The sequence below is a fragment of the Bison bison genome, unplaced genomic scaffold (assembly GCF_000754665.1).
Source record: "Bison bison bison isolate TAMUID 2011002044 unplaced genomic scaffold, Bison_UMD1.0 scf7180017864274, whole genome shotgun sequence".
Taxonomy (NCBI): domain Eukaryota; kingdom Metazoa; phylum Chordata; class Mammalia; order Artiodactyla; family Bovidae; genus Bison; species Bison bison.
The window spans coordinates 4,444,688-4,472,155 of NW_011494846.1; the positions used below are offsets into that span (position 1 = coordinate 4,444,688).

At 38.7% G+C, this 27,468-nt stretch overlaps 2 protein-coding genes across 8 annotated transcripts in view; one reads left to right on the plus strand and one right to left on the minus strand.

The window, feature by feature from the left end:
- KDM1B (lysine (K)-specific demethylase 1B) overlaps window positions 1–6,724 on the plus strand; it is a 43,808-nt gene extending 37,084 nt beyond the window's left edge. For all 4 annotated transcript variants that reach the window (XM_010848805.1, XM_010848804.1, XM_010848803.1 and 1 more), the window contains 2 exons: window positions 1,716–1,868; window positions 4,812–6,724. In XM_010848805.1, the coding sequence (XP_010847107.1) occupies window positions 1,716–1,868; window positions 4,812–4,895 (237 nt within the window). In that variant the 3' untranslated portion in view covers window positions 4,896–6,724. The remainder of the gene's footprint in view (window positions 1–1,715; window positions 1,869–4,811) is intronic.
- Window positions 6,725–7,082: 358 nt separating this feature from the next.
- DEK (DEK proto-oncogene) overlaps window positions 7,083–27,468 on the minus strand; it is a 30,977-nt gene continuing 10,591 nt past the window's right edge. For 2 of the 4 annotated variants that reach the window (XM_010848815.1, XM_010848814.1), the window contains 5 exons: window positions 23,267–23,455; window positions 12,298–12,433; window positions 11,815–11,963; window positions 9,064–9,132; window positions 7,083–8,604 (listed from right to left, as the gene is read on the minus strand). In XM_010848815.1, coding sequence (XP_010847117.1) covers window positions 8,593–8,604; window positions 9,064–9,132; window positions 11,815–11,963; window positions 12,298–12,433; window positions 23,267–23,455 — 555 coding nt within the window. In that variant the 3' untranslated portion in view covers window positions 7,083–8,592. The other 2 variants (XR_826032.1, XM_010848816.1) reach the window with 2 other exon arrangements.

Sequence of the window (27,468 nt, forward strand, 5' to 3'; positions counted from 1 at the left end):
ATGGAATGGGTTGCTGTGCCCTCCTCCAGGGGATCTTCCTGACCCCGGGATTGAACCTGAGTCTCCCACATTGCAGGCAGGTTCTTTACCATCTATCTGAGTCACCAGGGAGGCCCCAACTTTCCTCTTAGGCATTAGTTTACTCGGGCCACCATGACAGACTGCCCCAGACTGGGTAGTCCAAGCAGCAAAAATTCATTGTCTCACAATTAAGGAGGCTAGACACCAGATTGAGGGGTTGGGGAGGGGAAGTTGGTTTCTCCTGAGGCCTCCCGCCTTGGCTCACAGAAGGCTGCTTCCCCCGTGTCCTTGCGTGGTCTCGCCTCTGTCTATGTTGTCTGTGTTCAAATCCTCTCTTCTTAGAAGGGCACTTGGCATCCTGGATTAAGGCCCACCTGAATGACCTCATCAAAGTCCTATCTCCAATAGAGTTGCTTTCTGAGGTCCTGCGGGTTAGGGTTTCATCATCTGAATTTGAGTAGGGGGACACAGTGAGGCTCACAATAGTACCCCATTCCTCCTTTTACATTCTCTTCCTTTTTTTCCTCATATCATGCACACCCCCTTTCTCTCCTCAAGAGGGAAGACTCAGCATTTTCCACAGATCCTCTATTTGGGTATCCTGTTCCCAAACCTCGCAAGCTTTGACAGTTTTCCATTCAAAGGGACCTTGGCCAGAATTTTCTTGCACCCCCCCCACTGCTAGTCTCTTTCCCTTTTCTCCAAGAAGCTCAAGGTACTTTCTACTCTCCAGTTTACTAAATCTCACCGTCTCTGGAGATTTATAAATGGCACGATGTATATCCTTTCCCGATAAAGGAGCAGAAGTAGAAAGAAGAGAAATGACGCAGAACATAACGTACATTAGAAAGAGGGGGGCCCTCGGGGTACTGCTTATTTTACATGGTGCAAGTCTCTCTCAAAATAGTCCCTCGCCTGGGACTTTTGTCTCAAAATTCGTTTTCAAATCAGTTATTTGGAACTTAGCACACAGTTTGCACAGAAATCTGTTTCATGGTGGCGCTTGGCAGGGGTCAGCCTACAGAATTATCTGAAACATGACCGGTGTAGCTGTTCTGTGGAGAAGCCTGTTGAGAATTCCAGTCAGAGGTCCTCAGACCCTGCCCGTCCCTCTCCTCCTCTGGTCCAGCGTGTTCCAGGTGATGAGAAGGGGAATGTGTGTGTGTTAGTCGCTCAGTCATGTCCGACTCTTGGCGACCCCATGGACTGTAGCCCGCCAGGCTCCTCTGTCCATGGATTTCTCCAGGCAAGAATACTGGAGTGGGCTGCCATGCCCTCCTTCAGGGGATCTTCCCAACCCAGGGACCGAACCTGGGTCTCCTGCATTGGTAGGCAGATTCTTTACTGTCTGAGCCTCCAGGGAAGCCCCAGGGAAGAGGAATGCCTGGACTCTTAGCCTTTGGTGATGACCCCTGGTAGGTGGGGAAATTGTCTCTGGCAGAAGGACAAGGTGTTGAAGTAAGGAGACATGTGGGTGTTGGGCAAAGTCAGAAAGACGGGGCAGTGACAAAGGAAGAGACACAGATACGGAGGCTTGGGCAGAGCAACAGGCGGGCAGGAGGGTCATATGGGAACTGCTGTCCCAGAATGCCACAGGGATTAACTCACTTTCCGGATGGAGGGCGGGCTGTAATTTTAGAACGGTTGGGTTGCAACCAGTCCAAGTCCCTTCCGATCCCTTCTGCTTGACACAGGAGGTCCCAGATCCCACCAAGTACTTTGTCACCCGCTGGAGCACGGACCCCTGGATCCAGATGGCCTACAGCTTCGTGAAGACGGGGGGCAGCGGGGAGGCCTATGACATCCTTGCTGAGGAAATACAAGGAACCGTCTTTTTTGCTGGCGAGGTGGGTTTCGTCACTCTGACCCTGACTGCTTTCATTTGGATCACTTGCTTTTAGCTGAACTGGTCTGCGTTCAGAGTTTAAAAGCAACGTCAAATACCTTCAAGTCTTGTGGCAACGACGGCAGGTACCCTGACAATATCCTCCTCAAATTCCCCGAGCAGCCATTTTTAACTCTTTTTGCTGTTTTCTTCTGGAGTTTACTTCATGTCTTAAGATTTTTACATTGTTGTCTTTGGATTTAAGAAGTTAAGACATTACCTCCAGACTTCCTGTCAGGTTAAAGACTTAGCCTGTTTCATCTCTTCCCTGTTTACTTCACAATTTAATTTTAAATTAGTGTCAGTGCTTATATGATGTGGTTGCTTACTGCTGAGCCAGGAAGGCCACCGCCGATTCTTTTCTTACACAGCTGTTTCCTCTTCAGTCATAGTAGCCTCTTCTTCCGTTAGCTTAACTCTTTTTATGCTGCTGCTGCTAAGTCGCTTCAGTTGTGTCTGACTCTCTGCAACCCCAGAGACAGCCGCCTACCAGGCTCCCCTGTCCCTGGGATTCTCCAGGCAAGAACACTGGAGTGGGTTGCCATTTCCTTCTCCAGTGCATGCATGCATGTTAAGTTGCTTCAGTCATGTCTGACTCTGTGCAACCCCATGGACAGCAGCCCATCAGGCTCCTCTTGTCTATGGAATTCTCCAGGCAAGAATACCGGAGTGGGTTGCCATTTCCTTCTTCATAACTCTTTTTATACCACTTCTTAAGCCTCCCCACTTTTTTCTGTTGTTGTTGAGCCATGCCTGGGAATCTTAATTCCCCAACCAGGGAGCCAACTCATGCCCCCTGCAATGGAAACACAGAGTTGCAAAATCCTAACCACTGGACCACCAGGGAAGTTGCAAGCCTCCCCACTTTGTGGACAGCCTGTAGGTTCCCTTCCTTGAAACCCCCTTTCCTGACATCTTCTCTTTGCTGTAGTTTATCTTGGGGACTCCTGCAGATCTGTCCTCCCAGGATTCCTCCTTACCACTTTGCAGGGTTGGGGTTCATACTTCCTAGAACCCTCTTTTCAGTATTTTTTAAAATTATGATAACAACAAAAACAGATTTCTGGGGTTGAATTAGTTTGCTTTTGCTGTTCCCCACCCCCCACATCTCTGTAGTTCATCAAAATAGAGTAAATTCTCAGCACTCTTTTCGTCTTCATACCCTAATACCGTTTAGGATTATACTGGTCTCCTCGATTCATCTAAAATAGTGTTTTTTAATATTTTCAGGGTTTTTGAATTATTACAAAAGAATATCATTTTAAAACCAGCTGACTTTGATTTCCTCTTTGGGCTATAAAGCACCAACTTTGTAGGAACAGAACATAATGGTTGCATTCCAGGCCACAAGTGTCAACTGCTTCCAAAAGATGGCCCTAATAGGGCCAAAGGGCCATGAACAGGCTTTAGAAGTTTTGACTTTTCTTTGCTGCTTTGATACAATTGCTACCTCAGTTGAGTTGCTCAGTTGTGTCCAACTCTTTGCAACCCCATGGCCTGCAGCACACCAGGCTTCCTTGTCCATCACCAACTCCCAGAGTTTACTTAAACTCAAGTCCACTAAGTCAGTCCATCCAAGCATCTCATCCTCTGTCGTCCCCTTTCCTGCCTGCAATCTTTCCCAACATCAGGGTCTTTTCCAGTGAGTCAGTTCTTCACATCAGGTGGCCAAAGTATTGGAGTTTCATGTTCGGCATCAGTCCTTTCAATGAATATTCAGGACTGATTTCCTTCAGGATGGACTGGTTGGATCTCCTTACAGTCCAAGGGACTCTCAAGAGTCTTCTCTGGTTACTACCTCATCTTCTTATAAAAGGGCTTCCCCAGTGGTTCAGTGGTAAAGAATTTGCCTGCAATGCAGGACACCTGAATTCAATTCCTTGTCAGAAAGATACCCTGGAGGAGGGCATGGCACCCACTCTATTATTCTTGCCTAGAGAATCCCATGGACAGAGGAACTTGAACAGTCAGACATGACTGAAGCGACTAAGTACTTCTTAACCCATTTCTTTTGAGGTTTCTATTGCTCTGCTACTCTTTTCCCAAGTAATGGTGTTCCCCCCGACCTCCTGATCATCCTCCCACTTTAAAAGTCTGTGGCACCAGGATGTTTTTCCATTTCATGCCAGCTATCAGTTTGGGTGACATGTAACCTAAATTCACATGGAACTTCATCTTTCTTATATTCCCTTTTCTATGACCTACTTGACTACGTTTTAGCTACTCTTCTCCCATAATCACATCCCAGATTTTGTCTTGGTTGCATGCGGGCTCAGTCACTTCAGTCACGTCCGACTCTTTGTGACCTCATGGACTATATATGACAGGCTTCTCTGTCCATGGACTTTTCCAGGCAAGAATACCTAACAATGACAGAGAATACCTAACGGTTGTAAATCCAAGCCTAACTTTCCTGTCCTGGTTTGCTTATTCTCTTCCCACTATAACCTCCTTGCAGGTGAGGTTTTCTCTGTTGATAGTCACCTTTTGTCTTTCCCCTCTGTTTGTTAAACTTCTTGTTAATACTCATCCAGCAAAACTCCAGACAAGGATGAACTGATTCACTTCTTGTGCTTGTTTGACTTACCACTGATTGTCTGATGGGAGGGGGCTGTGTCTTACTCATTATTCTTAACTCCAGTACCTGGCATATATAATACCTTCATGAATGTCACACAGTACTACTTCACACGAGTGCTGACTGTGTAGAATGAATTTGGTGAAACACGGTGAAATAAGCCAGAAATGTTCAGGTGCTGTGATGGGTGAGTCGAGTGTTCCTGTGAGCACACAGGAGGGGCAACATTTTAGGAGGATGGGAGAAAAGTGTAAATTCATACTATATTTTGATAGTCATCTAAATTTCTTATACATGATCTCAAATTATAATTTCTTTTTTTAACAGGCAACAAACAGGCATTTCCCACAGACTGTTACAGGGGCATATTTGAGTGGTGTTCGAGAAGCAAGCAAGATTGCAGCATTTTAAATAGAATTTGTCTGGACGCAGCTTTCTTCTGTATCCCAAAGGGAAAGGTTTGAAAAACATGTTAGACCTCACTTTGATAAAATCAAACAATCCTCTCTAGGTAGCAAAACTTGAATGTTCTAAGGTGGTATGATAATATAAACCAGTTTTTACCATTCTGAAAGCATGGGTTACAAGAATCCTTTTATAAGCACTTATATTTAATAGCATTTTCCATTGGTCTGACTAGTGCTAAATGTTCCAATTTCAGAGTAAGGCAGAATATAACCTTCAGTTAAGACCTTGGATATGATTCTTCCATGGTTAAGAGATCCCCTTGAAATCTGACTTTTTTTTTGGCTGACCAATTTTCACACATTGAAAAACCAAGTCAAGCAGGAATCATTAAAAAAAAAACAAAGCCATGTACGTCTGTGACAATTTATCAGTATCTTTGCCAATGAGCCTTAAGATTTTTATATAGTTCTAATATTGAGCTTTTACTTAAATTTAGATAGAAATCTCCCCTTTTTGGATACAGTACAAACTCTTCCAAGATAAATAAAACTTCTATTTTATATTGTACGTATTTCCTCCCATTAGGTGTTCAAAAGAAATTTAAATTCAGGTATCTTTTATAATAAAACATATTAGATCTGTGCACTCATTGGCAAAATTTTCGATTCAGCAGTACAGGTGTGGTATCATTGAGAATGGAGAAGAGATTGTGTGGTCTTCGTACTTTAGATGCAGAATATGGCTGTTTTTCTTAAGAGCCATGTTTGTGCAGATGGCACATTTTAAACAGCCTTAACTTTGGCAACCACTAGCATAAGGGTCTTGTCAGAATAATTTAATAAAAGTCTCTCCCTACTGCCTCTTTTTAAAATAACTGATTAAGTCTCTAGGAATATTTTTTATAGAATTATGTTTTCAGTATTCCATAGGCAGGTCCACTGGAAAACTGCAGAAAAATGTGAAATATCCTGGGATAAATATTACACATTTTATAAGCCATATCTTAAAAGCCTGAGAACATAGTAAATATTTACTTTTTCCTTCTTTCACTCATGACAAATAAATACACACTGATTTCAGGGTCTACAGGATGCCCATCTTGCCAAGAAACTTCAGTTTACAGGTTAGAAATATGGGTAACTTAAGTGCTTGTTTTAAAAAGTCTTTGAAGAATTCTTTCAGTATGTTGGTCAGCTTAAAAAAGGACTCAAAATGACTTTGAAACCACTTTTCAAAATATTAGGTATTTTTAAAATTTAAAGTCAGGTTGTAAGTAGAAATTGTATTTTATGCAAAGATTATATGGTGAACTTTAGCAAGAGCTTAGACCCACCTCCCTCCCCAGAAGTATGATACAACTGAAAGAAAAAAGCAGTAAATTGGTTTCAAAGTTAACAGGAAAAGGTTGATATTTAGGGTTATCTAATGAAAGTCATTGGTACTGATTGGGAAGTATTCTGCTTCAAGTGTTTCCTGTATTAAAATGTTTAAATAGCATGTGTCAAGTGATAAATGCAAAACACTTTAAGTTGAAATGGTTCACAGTCCGTCATTACTTTGGTTTCTGGGCACTTAAACTTGTATAGTGCTATAAGCAAACAAGAGGGGGGACCTACCTAAATAAAGTACGGTAAACCCTCATTTCCTGTCTCAAGTGACATCACCTAACATTTTGTTCTTTAAGGAGCCACGGTACTTTTTTTTTTCTTATTTGAGTATGTTTTTCACTGCTGCCTGAAGATTTAATAGCAGTGAATATATATGTGTTTCAACTGCAGACTGTGAACAGCTGATTGTGTAAAACTGCTTAATAAAACGTGTTTTTCAAATACACTGTGCACTGTAGTGATGAAAACACACTCCTCAGCAGATACATCTTCACCACAGTGTTTCAGACACACCAACTCAATCCCTTCAACCTCCAAACCTCTTTAGACTGTGCAGGTCATAGGCATTACTGTGTATCCTTTTCAAGTGAATGATCACAGATAACTCTGATCAACTTAGTTTTGTGAGAGCACAAGCTCCCCTCACCCCGATTTCTTTGTAATGTATTTTTTCAAAGTAAAAGCGATCAATTACCAGCAATGAGCCCTCCAAATTATATGGGCTACAAGGCTAATGAATCCATTAAAAAAAAATCTCTACTCTGAAATACATGTTAAGATATCAAATGCAAAGAGACAGAGGTGTTGATTTATTGTTTTTATTGACAAGGTTTATAGGAACAAATCAAGTATTTAAAACCAAAGGCCAGTTCTCAAGTCTCATTTAGTTGTTTATTTCAACCTTTCTTTAATGTCTTAATAACTTTATCAAGAAACAAGTCAAACCTGTGAAAATACCTGTTAGTAGTCAACATATTTTTATAAATCTCTACTATGATGCAAAGATATTTTAAACACTCAATGGTTCATCAAGGGCCTAATTCTCACATAAGCAGCAGTTTTAAAATTCAGATTATTTAATAAGTTCATTAAGACAATCAAAAGACAAAATTAGTCTTATTCAGGAGTGGTCTATGTGTTGATCACCTAGAATCCTGATTGGCCAAAATTTAACACCCCTGATTCTGTGAATATGTTACGTTTCTTTAACATTTTAAGTCCATCACTTTTGAAAAATACTTTGTCAGATACCCACTACTGTCTACACATTATCATCTTGTGGCATTATAATCGATACTTTCAACCATAATTATAAAGGTAGCCAGGTTTCCTGTAAATACCAGCTTTTTATGTGGGCAAAAGCAGTTAAAAATCAGTATATTTATTTGAAGCCAAATGTGCTTCTACTTGATCCAGATCCCCCCAATTTTTGAAGTTTTGATGTGTTGATTTGGTCTACCCTTAATATAAAATGTATCTACAGACACTTGCAGAGTTAACACTCAAACTATAAATTGATGACACTTCGAGGCAAAGCAGAGAACTATCTATTGCTTCAGTGTTTTCTTCACTGAATTCTGACTTTCACTGCTCCGTCATACCTTCTGGTTGAACACTGTCATTTCATAGTTTGTAACTGTAAAGATACCTACTTATATGAGTTTAAAAATTGATCTGCACAAAAGAAATAAAAAAACTTTATATACAACAAATTCGTTTTTAAAAATACAAAAATAACATCTGTCACTCCTGTCATGCTGACAATTTGACATATATATACATGCAGGAGAAAAGTTCCAATTTAGTCATCTGGGCAGCTGAAGCTCATACATTTTTAACATGATGAACACACTGCCACTGGTTTTAACACTGACAGACGTGTATTCAAAATATTTTATCTACTAAATACTGCAACAGTCTCTGCATGTATAAATGCCAATTACCATAGTTTCTGTTCTACTTGATTAGAAGTATGACTTAAGCTAATATTGCGCGCATACACTAAAAACTACAACAGTTCAAGAATCTATAGTCTTATATAAAGAAATCCAAAATGTACAAAATACAACTATAAAAGCAAGGGACAATTACTGTAGCCATGCAAAAATTTAAACTAAAAACTGCATAAAAATGCAATTTAAAACAGCAAACGCAATTCACCTAACACTCAAGATAAAAAGGTCAGCAGGAAGTTCTACCAACAACGCTTGCAAAGATTTAGAAAAGGAAATACATTCTCTTTGCTGGTATAATGGTATATAAATCAGATCTTTAGCTCCATGGGCACAGGTCATCTGTCTCTGTCCTCTTTCTCAAGAAATCAGCTGTAACAAAAGAGAAAACACTTCCTCATACCCAAAATGCAGTATGTGGTACACACAAATCAAAACCTCACTTTACTTTTTAACTTCTACCTTACTACTGTGACCCTGGGAAATCAGCTGGGCTCAGTAAAAGCCTACAGCTACTGTGATTTTCTCCTGCCTTTGGTGGACAGAAGGACCGTGTGCTCAAGTGGTCACGTGAGCTCCTTGGAGCTGCCTGCCTGCCCACGTACACTGAGCCCGTATCTCCATCTGAGGCCAAGTTTTGTCACTAATGTTCTATTTTTAAGCTCTAAAATGGGGATGAAAATTACTATCTTCTCCTATCTATTTTGAGGAAATTTTGAGCAACAAATATTTAGTGACATAAATATTTTGAAAAATATGTAGTATTTACACGTAATTTCTTTTGTCTTATTAAGTCCAAAATGATCAAAACTGGAAAAGTTGGATAGTTACCTCTTTAACAGTTGTTTTTATGAACTCTTTTCTTTCAGTTAAGTCATAAGCAGGATAACTTTCATATACCTATAGTGAAAAGGGAAAACAAAAGTAGATTTAAAAATCCAATAACATACTCTCTTTGGATAATGAAATCTGTGCTATGGACAAAGAGGTACATGTAGCTTTGAACAGTACATGCTAACCACCACTGGTTCATTCACCATGTAGAATTCTACAGCAAATGAGTAGTTTTAATAATACTGTATATAAAGCAGAAAATAAACTAGCGTGCAAATATTTTCAGTGTTTTATATAGTAGGAGTACAGCTGAATTAACAATATACATGCATGAGGAAACCATCTAGAAAGATCTTAGCTAAGTGGATTAAATTCTTTATATTGGTAGGTTACCTGTCAGTCATCTTTTAAAGGTATCCTTTTATTTCTTCTGTTACAGCATCTAATGCATTTATGATTCCTCAACTTCAACTCTGATGAATTTCAGCCTCCACATCACTGCTCCATCCCTTCCCCAAAGCTATTATCACTGAGATCCAGTTATATCTTTGAGTCCACTCCTAAATTTTTAGCCTTTAGATTTCTCAACCTGATACTTGCTGCTTGGTTTCACAGTGACTCCTGGTCCTGACCTGCCCATATACACCTAGCTGGCTTCACTCCTACTGTACAATTCAAGGTCAGCAAACCTTTTCCGCAGAAAATGTTTCCAGCTTTCCAATGACAGTTTTGGTCACAACTACTCAGCCATGCCACTGCAGCGTAAATGCTTCCATAGGCAATACTCAAAGGAGTGGCTATGGCTGTGGTACAATGGCCCACAGGCTGTATTTTGCCAACCTCTGGGAACATGGTCAATCATTTACATTACTCTAATGGTTTGCCCTTTGTTCTTTCTCTGCAAAACTCCAACCCTTAATTTGTCTAACTACCAATTTTTCTACCGTTAAGTTCTGCAGGAAAATGTAACAAATTTGAAAAGAATGGTCTTTTATCAACTCTACTTGAATAAAGTTAAAAAAAGAATGGTCCTGTTTTAAGTTCGTGGTATTCAACGTCACAGCCTCCCTAGAAATCCCAAGGAGTTCTAATTAGGTCCCCCTTGCATTCTTACCAGCGGCAACTTTATCCCCTTATTTGTGTCCCACACACTTGCTCTCAGTTGAGAAGGCATTACTCTGAATTTCCTCAACTTTCTGACTTGCCTCTTCTCCAATTCATGTGTACAGGATCCATCAACAGTTCTGTCTCTACCTTTGCAGGGACCCATCTCTCAAGGCTCGGGACCTTCAGCTTCTCCTTTCTCACAACTGTCCCTTAGCTGAACACAAGCTTCTACTCTCCCTCCCTGACCTTAAAAAATATTTTATCAGCTTGTATCATTCTCCAATTACTAACACATAAACTTTAACTAATTCACTTTCCTATTAATTCTCAGTCAAAGGGATAACCCTGGCATCTACCATCCTGCAGAACTGCTATCAGGCAAACAATTCTCTCTGCATTTGCGGAGTCCAAAAAACCCTCATGATCTTCTCACCCGACCTCTCCATGTTATTAATAATCCCCTTAGAATTACATAAATGTGTTCACAAAGTCATTAAAATGAACAGTACTTGTCTTCCTTCAACTTTCCTTTCAGTCTCTTCTCTCAGAGGAGACCAGCTATCAGTTTGCTATTATTCTTCCAGATCTTTAGAACTGAGTTTATATACAAACATATAAACGTGTCAATGGCAATACAGTCTTTCTGTATTTACATAACAGGGAAATACCTGTTTTAAAAACTTGCAAATACCTGGAAGGTTTTTCGATGTTCTTTTGAACTGCTACACAGCATTCCAAAAGTATAGACGTACAGTTTAAACATTTCCCTACTGAAGGCCATTTAGGTTGTTTCTGATTTTTCAGTATTACAGACAGGCTGAACATTATTGAAATCATTTTGTGTAGATGTGACTATGTCTTTAAGATAGAGACCTAGAAATGGAATTGCTAGGTTAAAGGGTACTTGCCATTTAAATTTTAACGTATTACCTAACTCCCCAAAGTTGTTACAATTCATAGAAGATGAAAGTACATTTCCTTATACCACTTCTAACACCTATCCCAGTGCCTGATGTGTAGCAGAGGCTCAGCTAATGTTGAATGAATAAGAAAAACAATAATATCTTTAAAAACTTAAGAATATTCCACTTTTAGTACATTTAAAATTTTAGTTTCATTTTACCATAAGAAACCAGATTCTAAAATCTAATCTCAACCTAGAGTATGGAATCATATTCAAGACTAGATCATTTCCTGAGAAGTATCAGAAGAATTTCACAGAAGTTTGAGCTAAGAATCTAACCTGGAATCTAACCTTCTCATTTATCATAGTAGTACTCAAAGTAAAGTAGCCCAAGAGATTCTGCTTGGTTAAACTAACATAATCTAGGGATGCATCAATAAAAATTGTTTCCAGGTTAGGAAAAAAGATTATTCCTATGCAGTTTGGAATGTATCACTTCAACTTCAGTCACTGTATACATTTTACTGTTTGTTTATAAAATGACTCCAATAGGGCAGAGGTTTTGACTACTTTACTGAAAGTGGTACCCCAGCACCTACAAGAACAGCTGGCATGTAGTAGTTCTATAAATACTTGTTCAATGAATGAAAGCATGTAAGAATCTAGCTTTGACCTGAGGGATGGGTGAAAGATTTTTTTCAAATAAAAGGAAAATAATCTCGGTATCTGTCCATTACCTCTTTGCAAATCTGCTTCATTGTGACTTCCTCCAAGTTAGCACTGGCCAATAATTTCTTTACTGTTTCCTTTAACTCTTCATCTGTAGGAGGTTTCTTCAATTTTTTAATTAAAGGTTCATCATCTGAACTATCCTCAGATTCACTTTCTAAAAGTAAGATATTTTATGACATGAAAATAAGTTTTTTCTTACATAGAAAAGTAAATTAATATTCAAGACAGATCAGGAAAGATTCTATAAGCATTCATCAGATTCTTGAAAAGGTACTAAATTTAAAAAATTATAGATCACCACTCTACAGTACCTATAAAACACACACTGAAATTTTTGTCAATTTTGAAAAATTATAAATACACAAAACTGGTATACTCCCCTCAATGTTCTTCACAGTTTACCTAGTTTTCATATATGTTTAAAAACCATACTATAGCATATAAGTTGTATCTTTAGGGTTGCTGAAAATGTGTCATTTCTAACGTACCTTTTTTGGAACTATTTTGATTCTTCTTGGTGGTACTGCTATCTGCCTTCTTAACATTAGCACTTTTTACAGATTTTTTACTTTTAGGAGTGGCTTTCTGTTTGGGCTTTTCTCTTTTGGATGTCTTTTTTGGTGGCTGTTGGAAATAAAAACAAAGTACATGCATTGATGAGTGACTAACTGTCATTCCTCTACTTGTCCACACCCCTCAACAATACTAGAGGAACTTAATTAGTCAATATCACCAGTGAAAAATTATTACTAACTGTCCACTTCTGAGATGAGTAACATTCAAGGAACTTAATTTTATCCCAACACAGGACTAGTCAGGTGAGGTAAAGAATCAAACTTTAAAAATAATAGGTGCTCACATTTCTTACACACTATGGAGAGAAAACTTTATATGCAGAAGACTTTACTCTTGGGGGGAAAAAACTGTAAAATATAAGTACTATTAATATTCTATTATTTATTGTCAGTCTCTCCCAACTAAAAGGTTAAGTTCCAAGAGAACAAGGATTTTTTTGAACTTTTTGGGTTCACTGATGTATCCCTAACTCCTAGAATAGTGCAAAGTAGTTTCTCAATAACTTTTTATAAACATATGAGGAAATGAAGGCTCAGAGAGGTTTTGTCCAGTCACATGATAAAATAAAGAGCTTCAAACAGATCTTACTCCAGATCCTGTTTCTTAAACACTAACTCAGAGCTAATCAAATAAAAGCAAAATACACACATATGGAGATTAAAATGACAAAATTACAGTTTTAAAAAAAATCCTTAGTATGTCAGTCACTCAACTATGTCCGACTCTTTGCAACCCCACTGACTGCAGCCCGCTGGGCTCCTCTGTCCATGGGATTCTCCAGGCAAGAACCCTGGAGGGGGCGGCCATTAATCTATGTGACAAACTCATGGTAGGAATTCAGTAAAGTATCTTTTTCATAATGTAAGTGCTGGCACAGGGAAACAGTGAAAGCTGAATAGTAACATAAACTCTGTAGAAACTCATGTGTTTCATCTTGAGCAGAGAGGCAATCAAATAATTCACATCACGTGCTTTAGCCTTACAGGTGCTAAAAACCACTTCAGCTGCCCTGAAAATAAGATACTGGGTACAGGAAAGAGATGTTAGGTACTCTGGAAAACAGGGAATCTCAAAAAGACAGACCTTGACATTGCAACAGTAGACAATTTTTGGAAGTTAAGGCAAACAAGATCATCCAGTACTTTGGAGGTAATGAAAAGAGGCCCTGGGAAAACTGAGAAGGAAAGTAAAAAACCACACCCACTTAAATTCTACACAACCTTTAAGTTTTCATTACTTTCATTCCCTCTCCTCTACTTAGGAAAATTTCCCTCAGGAGTCTAAACCTCTCTCAGCAATCACATTCTCCAAATGTTTTGGCCAATATGATTAATCGGCAGCCCCCACAGTACTTGACCTACAATTTATTTGCTCTGTCTTTATGGAAGGTTTTGTGAAGCAGTCAATTAGAATACAGGTTTTTAGAGCCAAACTTCCTGATTCAAGTCCTGACTTCACCAGTGAGCAATTTTGAATTCTCAGACAAATCACTTATCGTTCCTGTGTCTGATTCCGCATCTGCAAAGTAGAGGTAATAATACTAGACCTGGCTAAATTTAACATTCAACCCCCAAACTCATCTTAGACACTGGGATACATTTTACAATCTACATTTAAATGATGCCTTCCAGGCACTGCAGATTCGACCAACTATGGCCATATCTGTAGAACTTCTGTGAAGATCAGGTGAGTGAATACATAAAAGGCACCAAAGAAAACATTTAATGTATTTATGTGTTTCAAAGTCTAGGTATTTACATGTCTGTTCTCCCACTACACTGCAAGTTTCTTAGGGGCCTATCTGACAATCTCCATGAGAAGAGACACCTATCTAATTTAGCTCTGTCCTTATAAACTACAAGAGCACCTGCCATAAAGTAGCCACTTCAATATTTCTGGCTATGTTCATCTGTATCATTTGCAGGATCTGGTTTATCTGTACTCTGAACCCAGAATGTGGTTAAAAATTAAAAGGAAAATGAAAAAGGCATTCGTACAGCACTGCTTTCATATACACACGCTCATATGACCTAAAAAACAAAGCAAAAAAAAAAAAACCCCACAATGACAAACAGCTGACATTACTATAAATGAGGAAAATACATCTGTGCAGTTAAGTGGAACAATACCTTACAGCCAGTAAGAAGCAAGACCCTGGTTAGGTCCAGCGTGCCTCCTACTGCACTAGCTGTTCATAGAGATGACCAAAGTAGCTACAGGTCAAACTACTGAACTGAACCAGTGCAGCAAGTCAATACCATGATCTAACTCACTGTCACATACAAATGTTACTGATAATAACAAAGAATTAAAAGTGCTGGGAGAAAATACAGCAAGGCAACAAAATGTAACCAAACTCAGTATTAGGACTATCTCTGGCCCTTTCCTCCAAACTCTGTATGGGCTCCAGGATCATTTCTCTAGAATCTTTTTTTGGTGATGCTAAGATGGGCCTTTCATGTAATTCAATTTTGTATCATTTTCTCCAAACCCCTTTCTTTCCTTATGCCAACCTCTGTTTATCCTTTAAGGCTCAGATCAAACTGTTACCTCCCGTGAGGCTTCCCTCTCTGGATCTTTGCTCCCTACCTGCTCATAGAAAGAAAGAAATACTCGAGCTTGAGCAAACCACTTTCTTAACTCTTTATTTTCCTGTACTTTTCCCCTCCTAAGCTTTGACCTCTCCCCTCCTGCCAACTAGATTGAACGGCTTAACACCGAGACTTTATCTTGTTTCTTGATCTCCACTGCCAAGTTTAGAACTACCACTTAGCCGTTGCTATGTAATTATTTGGAAAACTGAGATGGGAAAAGATCCTTGGAGACTATAGATAACTTTTCAAGATCTATTCTAATTCCAAGGTTCTATTTCATTAGAATCACTCTGCTAGCTAAGACGTTTTTTCTATCAATAGCAGTTAGCCAAACTTTTTGATTTTTAGTATCTGTCTTTTGGCACAACTTATCTAAATAGGTTGTAAACTTTAAGAGAAAGAGAACAAAAAATTAAGGGTGGGGGCTGGGGCCTATGTATTTCTTAAAAGCCCCACAGCTTACTCACCTAGCTGTAAACTACGTAAAACGAGAGAAATGTATGGTTTAGGTCTGTCACCAAGCCTTTTCTATGAAGTGCAAATAATAAATATTTTAGCTTTTGCTGGCCCCTTATGGTCATTGTTGTACAATCTTCCTCTTTTGTCTTTTACAAATACTAAAAAAATGGAAAAACCACCCTTGGCTTCTAGGCTGTATGAAACTGGATCTGCATACAGGCCATAGTTTGCCAACTCCTGGTCTAGGTCATGAATTACTGGAGACACACAGAGAACAGGCAGAATCAGAGAGATCAACAGGTTGAACTTTACACCAGCAGACGTGGATATATGCCCGTGTTAAACTTCCCTAAAGCTACTGCTTAAAATCAGATTTGGATATAGAGCTGAAGACAGAAGTATATGAACTAGCAGCTCTGGAAAGCTGGATAATTAATATCCAAAGCAAAAAATAAGAATGTACCACCTTCTCTCATGGAGTCAAGACTACACAAGATTCAAGATGTAAAGTACGTGGCACATGGCAGATTCTCAATAGTATCCTCCTTGCTGTCAGTTGCTCGGTCGTGTCTGACTTTTCTACGACCCCATGGACTGTAGCCCACCAGGCTCCCCTATCAGTGAGATTTCTCAGGCAAGAATACTGGAGTGGGTTGCCATTTTCTTCTCCAGGGGATGTTCCTGACCCAGGGGTCAAACCAGGTCTCCAGCATTGCAGGAGGATTCTTTACCGCTGAGCCACTGTGGAAGCCCGTCCTCGTCATGCACCAGTAGAGGCTTACTGAAAGACTGGTAGCTCTCCCCACCTAAACAGTCAGTTCTTGGAAGACAGAAGACATGTCTCTTTTTCTCCACTTAGCTAAATGCTCAGGTAGAATAAGCAATCATTTTGAAGAAACGAGAATGCTAAATCTGTCCCCAGAGGTTGTATTACTCACACAAGGCCCAACCACGTGGGTTCTCTGTAGTCTGGCTTCAGTGTATACTGCTCTAGCTTCATCTCTAGCTGCTTTACTTCTGGACAAACCACCTAACCACAGACAAGTGTGGAGTACCTTTCTACGCCCCATCTTTGGTCACATGGCCAACTTTCCTTTCTATTCCCAAAGTCAATTACAATTGGTTTTCTTCCAACCTCTTCCCAAAGCTTTCCCTCATCAACACAGAGATGCTCTTTCTTTTAAAATCCTGTACCAAGTATCACGCAAGTGATATTTGGGTAGAAAATATCTTCTGTAACCCCAACAGCACATAGCACACTCTCAATTTATTGAACTGAGCAATCGAAAAGTGATTATATTAAAAATTAAGATCTGGCCTCCTATTTTAAGTCTTTTAAAAAGTATTTTGAATATTTTAGTAATTACAATAAACACATTATGTAGCATTATACAGGAAAAATGCTGGAAGTACTCATGACAGTTGCATTTAACAGGAAGTAAGATTTTGAGTCTTTCAGCAAAATGTATGGAAAAAAATTAGGTGAAAAATGAAAGAAAAAAAAAAAAGAATAAAGAAAAAGCTAGTTTCCAAGTTGGGATTTATTTCTAGATTCTGGCTTGCCTTTTCTGAAGATGCTGTGAGTGGTTCAATCAGAACCATCAGTATTGTAGGTATTTTTGATGCACTAAAGGGAAACAGATAAAAGGGAAACCAACTAACTGCTGCTGGTAATTTCAGACAGTACAATGTACTGTAATCTAAACTTTTTACAATGTACAGTAATAATAGAAATCTTTAAAAATTTGAAGATTTTCCACGTGTCTGATAACCATGAAGGCACAGAAGCAGGGGAATGACACAAGCACTTTTTGAAGGGAGGCAAAAAAAACCCTTGGGAGAAGGCTTACCTATCTTTTATTGGGAGCAGGGCTATTGAAGGAGGGTCTCCAAAAAAGACGCCTGTCACACAGAGCCAGAATCCTGTCCTCACAGCAGAAAGGTTGTACTGGGTGAACAGATGAACAAAATAAGTATTAGCTTCTAATACACTATCCTTTTAACAACTTGGCTGAGAAAACTTGAGAACGCCAAGAGTAAAGAATGTGCAAGCCTTGCTCTAACCCACAAGAGACCAGGAAAGCAAGTTTAACTCTAAATAGATTTTATTACGGTAATTATTCACTTTTGCCTTCCAACAAAAGGTTCCAATAGTTTATATATTCTGTAATTCCTTTGATCATATGGAGGTGGGGTAGGGAGATTATTTTTTAAGACATAATTAAGGCCTAACAAAGCTTTCACGTTCACCCTCCCACTACTACCAAATAATTCCTCAAATGGTCCAAATGTTCCAAAACTGCAAAATTCTCTGACTGGGTAAACACTGCATGATGGCTCACTCAATATCCCACTTTTTATCTGTCTTCCTCCAACAGAAGCAGGAGAGCTAACACCTGGGTCTTTCCAGCTTCCCCTACAGCCAGCGGTGGCCAGGTAATAATGCTCTGGCCCATGCAATGCACATGGATCTCTCTGGTGAAAAGTATCCTTGCCAGGGGAGAAAACACCAAAAGAAAACTTTTTACCCTTCTCTATCTGGCACCGGGACACAATGCCTAAAGGTAAAAGGCATTATTTTAAAGGTAAAATAATCTTCCTGATATCATGAGGTTAAATGGCACACATCAAGATGGGGGCTCAGGAAGAGACAGTCCCCTAAATTCTTAATACTTTTCTTGAGCCGCTGTCCTGGCCCAGAATTGCCTGTTTGTGGATTCCTTGTCCTGAAAGAAAAAGTAACTCCCGTTTCGGACATTAGTAGCAGGGGTTTTAAGTACAGAGCTGAAGATATTCCTGATGTATTTGAGAATCTTCAGATAAATTCAATACTCACAAAGTAAATATTCACAATTAGTTTTATACTTTCCTAGACATAAAGAGTGTTTATAAAACACTAGGAAACAAAAACTGAAGAAGCACTAAGCCAGCTCTTAAGGGTCTAAAACATTATTAGAGTTGTCTTCACTAATGTGGAAAGCACTGCTTCTCCTTTCTCTGTACTCTTCAGTGAGTCTTCTGTGCTTAAGGTGACACGTAGTGAAAGGCACGCCTGAGTGTGGTTTAATCTCAGCAATCTCCTAAAAATCTATTCCAATATGGGAATCAATTGATTTTCATAATAAGTAATTAAACCTCTATTCTCTCTTTGTAAAGAAAACCTCACATACCAGTTTCTGCCTGGTTCCAGACTGCTCTCCTTCTACCACCCTGAGTAATAACCAAATGTCCAAGAGCCAAGATGATAGGTAATTTGTAACAGCTCTTTTATAAAGAAATAAAGATAGAGCTGATTTACAACAGCTCTTTTACAAAGAAATTATTACCCAGTCACTCTCAGAAAGAGCATCTTCTTGTTTGAATTAATTCTAAAGTAAAAGAGAATGAAAAATGGTTGTGAACCCCTCACTATGTATCACAGAAACAGAGGTACAGGTACAGAGAACCTCAAACAAAGTATCTCAGCAATTGCTGGCTAACACGCTAAATGTGACATACTTCATATAAAAGACTAAAAGAACAAAAAACCCTGCCAATTCTTTAAGTACAGTTTTCATTGAGTTTAATCCTGTATTTTAAAAATAATAAACTTACTTATAAATTAAGCATCCTGCTCTTTCACACAGCTAAATATGAAAAGGACGGTGAATAATACTCAGCCTCACTTAATTGGCTAGTGAACACTATAACTGGATGTCTGCTTAAGACTTCTGACTTCAGCAATATGATATAAATTATATGATCCAAAGCTCTCAATTTACAGAGGAAAGAAGAAACAAGTTCATTTATTTATTCCAAGAATCTAAAATAGAACAAGAAGTTAATCTTAACAGGGAAAAGTTTTATCTATGAAGGAAAAATTCATTTCAGGAAATAAAAATAAAAAACAAAGTAATACTCCACAGAAAAATAATCTGCAAAGAAATTTCTATCTATATGCAATACTCAAATTTTCCCATCAATCAGCAACTCTTCTGTATGGCCTCTTAGAAATAAGAGGTCTTTTCATAGTACTGAACAAAAATATCTCCATTTATGAAGTCCCTAATGAGGCTGCCACTTAACTGAGTCTTCAAAAAATAGAAGAAAAAGGGAAAACAAAGATACCATAGAAATACTATCCCTCCTGCCAGCACTTACCTTTCAAAGGCAACTGGAGCCTTTCACAGTAACGGAATCAGCAATAAAGTTTGTGAGAATGGCCCTAAATGTGAAAGTCTTTAAATGAAAAATAACTGTTTGCGAGAGGGTGATTTAACAGGAAAAACAAAGATTTCTCAGTCCAGATTTTACTAGTATATTTTATGAAGTCTGTCAATACCAACCCAAGCAGAAAAACCATACAGCATGATGATACAGCTTTTATATTGTGTGATGTGTATTAGGTTGGTTGAAAAGTAACCGCGGTTTCAGACCATGAATTTTAAATCAATATAACTAGGCTCAAACACATCTTTATTAATCAAAATAGGAACCATTACAATCAACACATTTTCGCCAACAAGAAATAAGTTGGTTTATTCTTGTAGCGTAAAAATCTGTGCTTCTGGTTTCAATGAACTCTTGGAAAGCATTTTCTGTCTCCTGCTGCTTGTGGAAGAGTCTTCCCTGCAAAAAGTTGTCGAGATGCTTGAAGAAGTTGTAGTCAGTCGGCAAGAGGTCAGGTGAATATGGTGGATGAGGCAAAACTTTGTAGCCCAATTCTTTCAACTTGGGAAGTGTCAGTCACGTGTGACACGCAGTCGCGTGTTGTTGTGGAAGAGAATTGGGCCCTTTCTATTGACCACTGCTGGCTGCAGGTGTTGCAGTTTTGGGTTCATCTCAATGATTTGCTGAGCACACTTCTCGGATACGATTTCGCCAGGATTCAGAAAGCTGTAGTGGCTTAAATGGGACCACCAAACAATGACCATGACCTTTTTTTTGGTGCAAGTGTGGCTTTGGGAAGTGCTATGGACCTTCTTTTCGGTCCAGCCACTGAGCTGGTCTTCACCAGTTGTTGTATAAAATCAACTGTTTGTTGCACATCACAATCCAATCGAGAAACGGTTCATTATTGTTATGTAGAGTAAGACAACACTTCAAAAGAAAAACGTTCTTATTTTCGGTCAGATCACAAGGCACCCACTTATCAATTTTTCCACCTTTCCAATTTGCTTCAAATGCCTAATGACCACAGCATGGTCAACGAGCTCTGCAGCAACTTCTCGTGTAGTTTTAAGAGCATCAGTTTTGATGATGGCTTTCAGCTGGTCACTGTCAACTTCTGATGATTGGCCATGATGCTCCTCATCTTCAAGGCTCTGCTCTCCTTTGCAAAACTTCTTGAACCACCACTGCACTGTACTTTCATAGGCAGTTCCTGGCCCAAACATGTTGCTGATGTTGTGAGTTGTCTCCGCTGCCTTACAACCCATTCTGAACTTGAATAAAAAAATTGCTCAAATTTGCTTTATGTCTAACAATCATTTCTATAGTCTAAAATAAATATAAACAGCAAGTAATAAGTCATTAGCAAAAAAAGGTGAGAAATGCATATTAAAATGAATAATATAACCACATTTAAGAATGTATTCCCCCAAAAAAGTACTCCAATATCAACTGGCAAAGTTCAACAATGTAAAACCGCAATTACTTTTGCACCAACCCAATTATGAATGTCTGAAAAGCTTTTTTTTCCTTCACGGATTTTCATCATTTGACCTGGATTTCTAACAAGATCCTCATTTATGGCACTGTAGAAAGAAAAGCTCTGATTTGTAGTGGGACAGTTCCACGTGTGATCCTTATACAACAACCAAGATAGTCATGAATCAGGAGTTATCTGCATTCACTGACAGCAACTAACTCTACTCAGAACAAAGGGACAATAATCTGGAAAGCAAGGAAAAAACAAGTGTAAAATATCCTCACTTTTAAAGTTACACCTTAGTAATGACAGAAGATTGGATTTAGAAATCTTACATATGATAAAATGTCATCTTAATAATAACAGTAATAGCAGCTAATATTTACTTAATACTGTGCTACGTACTGCTCTAAGTGCTTAATACAACCCTTGGAAGATACTACTACTATTATCCCCATTATACAGAAGGAAATTGAAATACAGTTTTAAGTAATTTGCCCAAAGCCAAACAGTGATGATCAGAACACAGCTGGGATTTGAACTCAGTTTCCAAAGGCCATGCTCCTAACCATAGTACCTCTAAGAAAAAATTAAATGTTTATATTCTATGACAACTTTTCATGCTTTAAATCTGCCTTTGAAAAGGTTTTGCAAAGTTTAATGAACACACACAGTAGATAACCAAAAATGTGTTGAATGAGGAAATCTATTGCAGAATTGCTACTATTACATATTCACATGTAAACAAACATGTTTTCCTCCCACTTCCTTAAAATCTATTCCATAAAAACCTCAGTGCTCAGATTACTCATCTTCCTTCACACCAAAAATATATATTAAGATACTATTTATGAAACACCTGCTGGATCTGTAGTATTCTTTTTAAAACTAGGAAGTGCTTCATAGTTAGCTTTATAGAAGTCTTTATAGAATCTGACATTAAAACACGCACAGATTTTTAAATACCCAAAGACAAACACAAAGCGCAAACCTTTAAAAACATAGTTTACCACGTCTTTATTCTAATAAAGTAGTCATCAACTGAAGGTGATTTTGTCCCCAGGGGACACTTTGCAATGTCTAAAAACACTTTTGGTTTTAACTAAAGGTTGGGGGCAGGGGTGTGCTTACTAGCCTCTAGTAGGCAAACTCTACAATGCACAAGGCAGCCCCCCCTCCACACGGAAAAATCATCTCCACCCAGGTCAAGCCACGTTAACCAAGTCCCTAAGTAAAACAAGGGAGATTACCCAGGCAAGTTCTGATCATAAAAGGGAGCACCAAAACAGGAAAACAGAGTCAGCAAACCACTACTAACAACAGGAAATCATTCCTTGTACCCACTCGTCCTCATCTACTTGGCTAAAGGTACATATCAAGAAGAGGGTAAGCTAACTCCTTAAATGGTTCAGCAACTCTCCTTCCGAACTCTCTGGAAACTAAATATTCTCAACATTTCATTGTTGTTAAGTTGCTAAGTCGTATAACTATTTTGTAACCCCAAGTACTGTTTTAGCCTGCCAGGCTCCTCTGTCCATGGTATTTCCCAGGCAAGAATCCTGGAGCGGGTTGCTATTTCCTTCTCCAAGGGATTTTCCCGACCCAGGGATTGAACCCGTATCTCCTGCATTGGCAGGAGTATTCTTTACCACTGAGTCACCATGGACGTCCCAACATTTAAAAAATACTCCCAAGTAAAAGAAAATGGCAGGCATTCCGAAGTGATACAAAACTTGCCCACCAACAAAATAAACTTCAAATGCTGCCAGTCTCATTAAGTAATCCCAAAGTGAGATAAAATGGTGGTCCTTAAATCCCTTGCTTTTTTGCATAAAACAGAATAAAATAGCACAAGTCAATCAAAAAATACTGATATACTATGAAAAAATTCTAAGATCTCCTTTATGGTCCTGTCACACATACCCCCGCCCCACCTTCATTTATGTACTCTAGTCTCCAAGGTCCAGCTCAAATCCAGTCCACACCAACCTCACTCTTCCAACCAACTCTTGCACTCCGGCACAGTAATAAAACTAAAAGCTCCTTAAGAAAAAGAAAGGGCTTACACTTCATCATTTCTGTGTCTTTGGAATTAAAAACCACCAACATGGTATATATGTTTTCTGACCAATCTATTATACAGATGAATATTTAACTCTCCGCATGAAAAGAAATGAGGAAAAAGTGCCAACATTTTACCTCCTCTTCACTCTCTTTATCTTCATCCTCTGAGGACTCTTCTTTGTTTTTCTTTTCCTCTTCATCACTGCTAGATTCATCTGACAGGATTTCAGGACATTTGGTTCGCTTAGCTTTCCTGGCCATCCCAGAACTGTTCCGTTCCTTTTTGTTGCCTTTGCTAGAACTTTTTTTAGATTTTGGCAATGGCTGCGTAAAATAAAGAATACCAATGAGGTCTTATAAAGAATACCAACGAGATACTACAGTTCCAAGTCAATCACCTGTTTCTGATAACTACTTCTCAACTCAACGGCTTCTTAAATCACGCTTCTTTCCTGACACAAGTTTAGCAGCTTTACAGAGTAATACACCTCTAACTTTACGTGTCACGTTAACCTTTTTGCCTGCATTACCAATAGTTTTTCATTCCTCTGAACACCCAGGCAAGAGACTCTTCACATACTGATATAGGACTAGAAGTCTGAGTGCACACTGTGTGACATTTAAGACTTCTATTTACACTTCACCAGGACAATATTTTCAGTCAGACTCATAATTTATTTCATCCCTATCAACATTAAAACTGTCACTGTCTTCCTGCTTTAGGGGACCCTTCAATCAACAGACTGAGAGACATCATCCATAAAGGAAATAAAACCTCACTTTACACGTCCTGATTTTATGAACCATATAGTTTATATTCATATTACCTAGGGGTTCTACTTTCAGGAATGCCAGGATTATATTCTCACTTATGATTTTAAACACGCAGTTAAGTGTTGAGTATGTTAATTATGAAACTAATTAGGAACTACAAAATAAGTGCCACTGCCATTACCTTGATATTCAATTAAACCTTGCATATTTAAAAAGCAGAGATCACATGAGGAAAATGATTTGATTATATTAACCAACAAATTTAATTTTTAAATGCTTTCTTAGGGGAGTAATTGGTAACTTCAGAAACTGAAAACCATAAAGTAACTTTGCATAAAGATTCTGAAAAGATATACACTGCTGCTGCTAAGTTGCTTCAGTCGTGTCTGACTCTGTGTGACCCCAAAGACGGCAGCCCACCAGGCTCCCCCGTCCCTGGGATTCTCCAGGCAAGAACACTGGAGTGGGTTGCCATTTCCTTCTCCAATGCGTGAAAGTGGAAAGTGGAAGTGAAGTCGCTCAGTCGTGTCCAACTCTTTGCGACCCCACAGACTGCAGCCCACCAGGCTCCTCCACCCATGGGACTCTCCAGGCAAGAGTACTGGAGTGGGGTGCCGTTGCCCTCTCCAGATATACACTGAGGAATTAAAATTATGGGTATCTTTTGTCTTTGTTTTTGCCTATGTTATTTTCTACAATAAGTAGAAACATTAAGAAGAATTCCATAACATTACCTTAAGATACGCAATTGTGTACACGTTCTCGGTAACTTTAAGTGGTATCTCTCACGAATACAGCAGAACCACAGCTCCCTTCCCTTCCGGAACCTCCCAGGCTTCAGAGTCACTGTTACCCACACCAAAATTAAGAAGTGGCTGTTTTGTGTAATGTGGCACTTTCAGGCTATCTACAACCCACGGGACAGCCTCCAGCTTGCCCAACCTACCCTTCTAAAGGCAGACTGGGAAACAGTCAATCTAGGTGCCTCCAGAAACTAAGGTAGTGGACAAAGATATTTCTCAGAGAGGTTCTCCATAAATCTCCTAGAATAAACATATATAGATAATCCCATTATGTGAACTACTGCCATTACCATCTATTACCAGGAACCAATCCATTTTGATGAATTCTTTGATAAGTGTTTGGAGAAAAGCTAACTCTGTCTAAACTCACTATTCATTAAATGAAATCCAAGATATGAATATATTTGAAAAAAGTAATCTCCCTATGTCAGCTCAGGAACCAGATGCAGGTGTTAAGAAAATAATCTGTATGTGAAATCAGTTAAGATGAGGACTGGAATGGGGAGGGGGGGGTGCTGGATAAATCTACACGAGAAAATGAAAGGATGTTTCATCATTCAAGAACCCAATCAAGAAAATTCAACTTCTAAAAATAAATGAAGAGATCTTCATTTTTAAAAAGTAATAATATATAAGTGCCTTAGAACTTTCCTATATTGGTTCTAAAAATAGTTGAATATATTCATCGGAAACCAGTGTCAAGAGCATCATCCCCTTTGAGGAACAAAATCTAACAAACAAGGTAGAAGTACAAAAGCAGAGTAAAACAACGTTAAACCAACACTTTTAAGCACCTTTAAGACTATTCTAGAAGATGAATACTAATGACTTTATAGTGTTTTCCTTAAATGATGGAAGCATATGGTAGCATAGAAAATAGCCTGAGATTGATACCATTAGATTAAGGAGTAATCACCACAAAATCAGATATGAAAAATGGATATAATAAGATGTCATTAAAAAAAAGATAAAACAATGGTTCTCAAAGTATGGTTCACAGACCCTGAGAGTTTCCTAAGACCTTCCCAAAAGCCCTAAAGGTCAGAACTACTTTGACAGTAATACCAAGAAGAGTATTTATTTGCTCTTTTCACTGCCCTGACATTTGTAGTGACTGCTCAAGAAACAAAGGTAGGCAAACCTACTGATACCTTATCGAGACTGAGGCAGAAACTTGGGTTTGTAGTCATTTTACTCCTCACCACCTCATAACCAACCACACACTAGTCCTTGATGTTGACTCTCAACCTCTGAGCACATCTGCACAACATCTGTACAGCAAAATGGGAGGCTCACATGCAGTACTCCCACTGCGTAAGGAAGTTCACGGATTTTCTTGACGAAAAGCATTTGTGCAACTGAGGAGTGAAAGTGCCTGGGAAATACCATGGACAGAGGAGCCTGGTGGACTCCTACAGTCCACGGCCTTGCAAAGTTAGCTACTTTTTTCTTTGGAACATCATTTTTAAAAGGATAATTGAAAAACAATGCCTATTCAGACTTAGTATTTGATAGACATATTGTCAAAAATGATTGTGAGTCTGTCACCTCAAAAAACAAAAACACCAAACTGACAGCACTTGTTTCCAATGATGAATTTCAAAGTTTCAAGTGAAAATTAAATTTTGGAAAGTTTACCTCCACTATCATGGGCCTGACAGCCTCCCAAGTACTTGAAGATTTTTTCCCCCCTGATAATAGTTATGTTAATGAATATGGTTTTTTGACAGTGAAATGTGCTAGCATTTGGAAGATATGCGTAATTCAGGGAATCAGTATTTTCCAAATGGAGGGTACCTATTACAAAATCACACACAGGTAAAAGGTCCAAGTTTATTAACATGGTTTTAAATACTACATTCCAACTAACCTTTAAGACTCTGCCCCACTCCCACAACTGTGGAGGTTTAGTACTGTATCAAAGGCGACTATCCAAAATTACCTGAAATGCTTTTTTAAAATATCCCCCCTTTTTCTAACTACATAGCTGTGTGAAGTTGGATTTTTTTTTCTTATACTTCAAGCAAAACAATACATTATTGCAACAGAAGGAAATGCAGAAGCAAATGAGAATAGATCTGTCTTAAGTCAAGACACAAACAGATCTGCAAAACACAGAATGTCATTCTTCTCATTAAAATTTTGGAAAGTATAGCTATTTTTCAGACAAAATATTACTTTTGTTAACATGCAGTGGGTCTGTTGCTATTTTAGAACTTTTCAGTTTTAATTTAGAATGCAGTATATATCAAAATACTGTACTGTAGCGTATTCTAAATTTAAAAAAAACTGAAAAATTTATTTGACAGTACATATCAAAATCACAGAACTGTACAAAAAAGATCTTCACGACCAAGATAATCACAATGGTGTGATCACTGACCTACAGCCAGACATCCTGGAATGTGAAGTCAAGTGGGCCTTAGAAAGCATCACTACGAACAAAGCTAGTAGAGGTGATGGAATTCCAGTTGAGCTATTCTATCTCAAATCCTGTAATATAATGCTGTAAAAGTGCTGCACTCAATATGCCAGCAAATTTGGAAAACTCAGCAGTGGCCACAGGACTGGAAAAGGTCTGTTTTCATTCCAATCCCAAAGAAAGGCAATGCCAAAGAATGCCCAAACTACTGCACAATTGCACTCATCTCACACGCTATTAAGTAATGCTCAAAATTCTCCAAGCCAGGTTTCAGCAATATGTGAACCATGAACTTCCAGATGTTCAAGTTGGTTTTAGAAAAGGCAGAGGAACCAGAG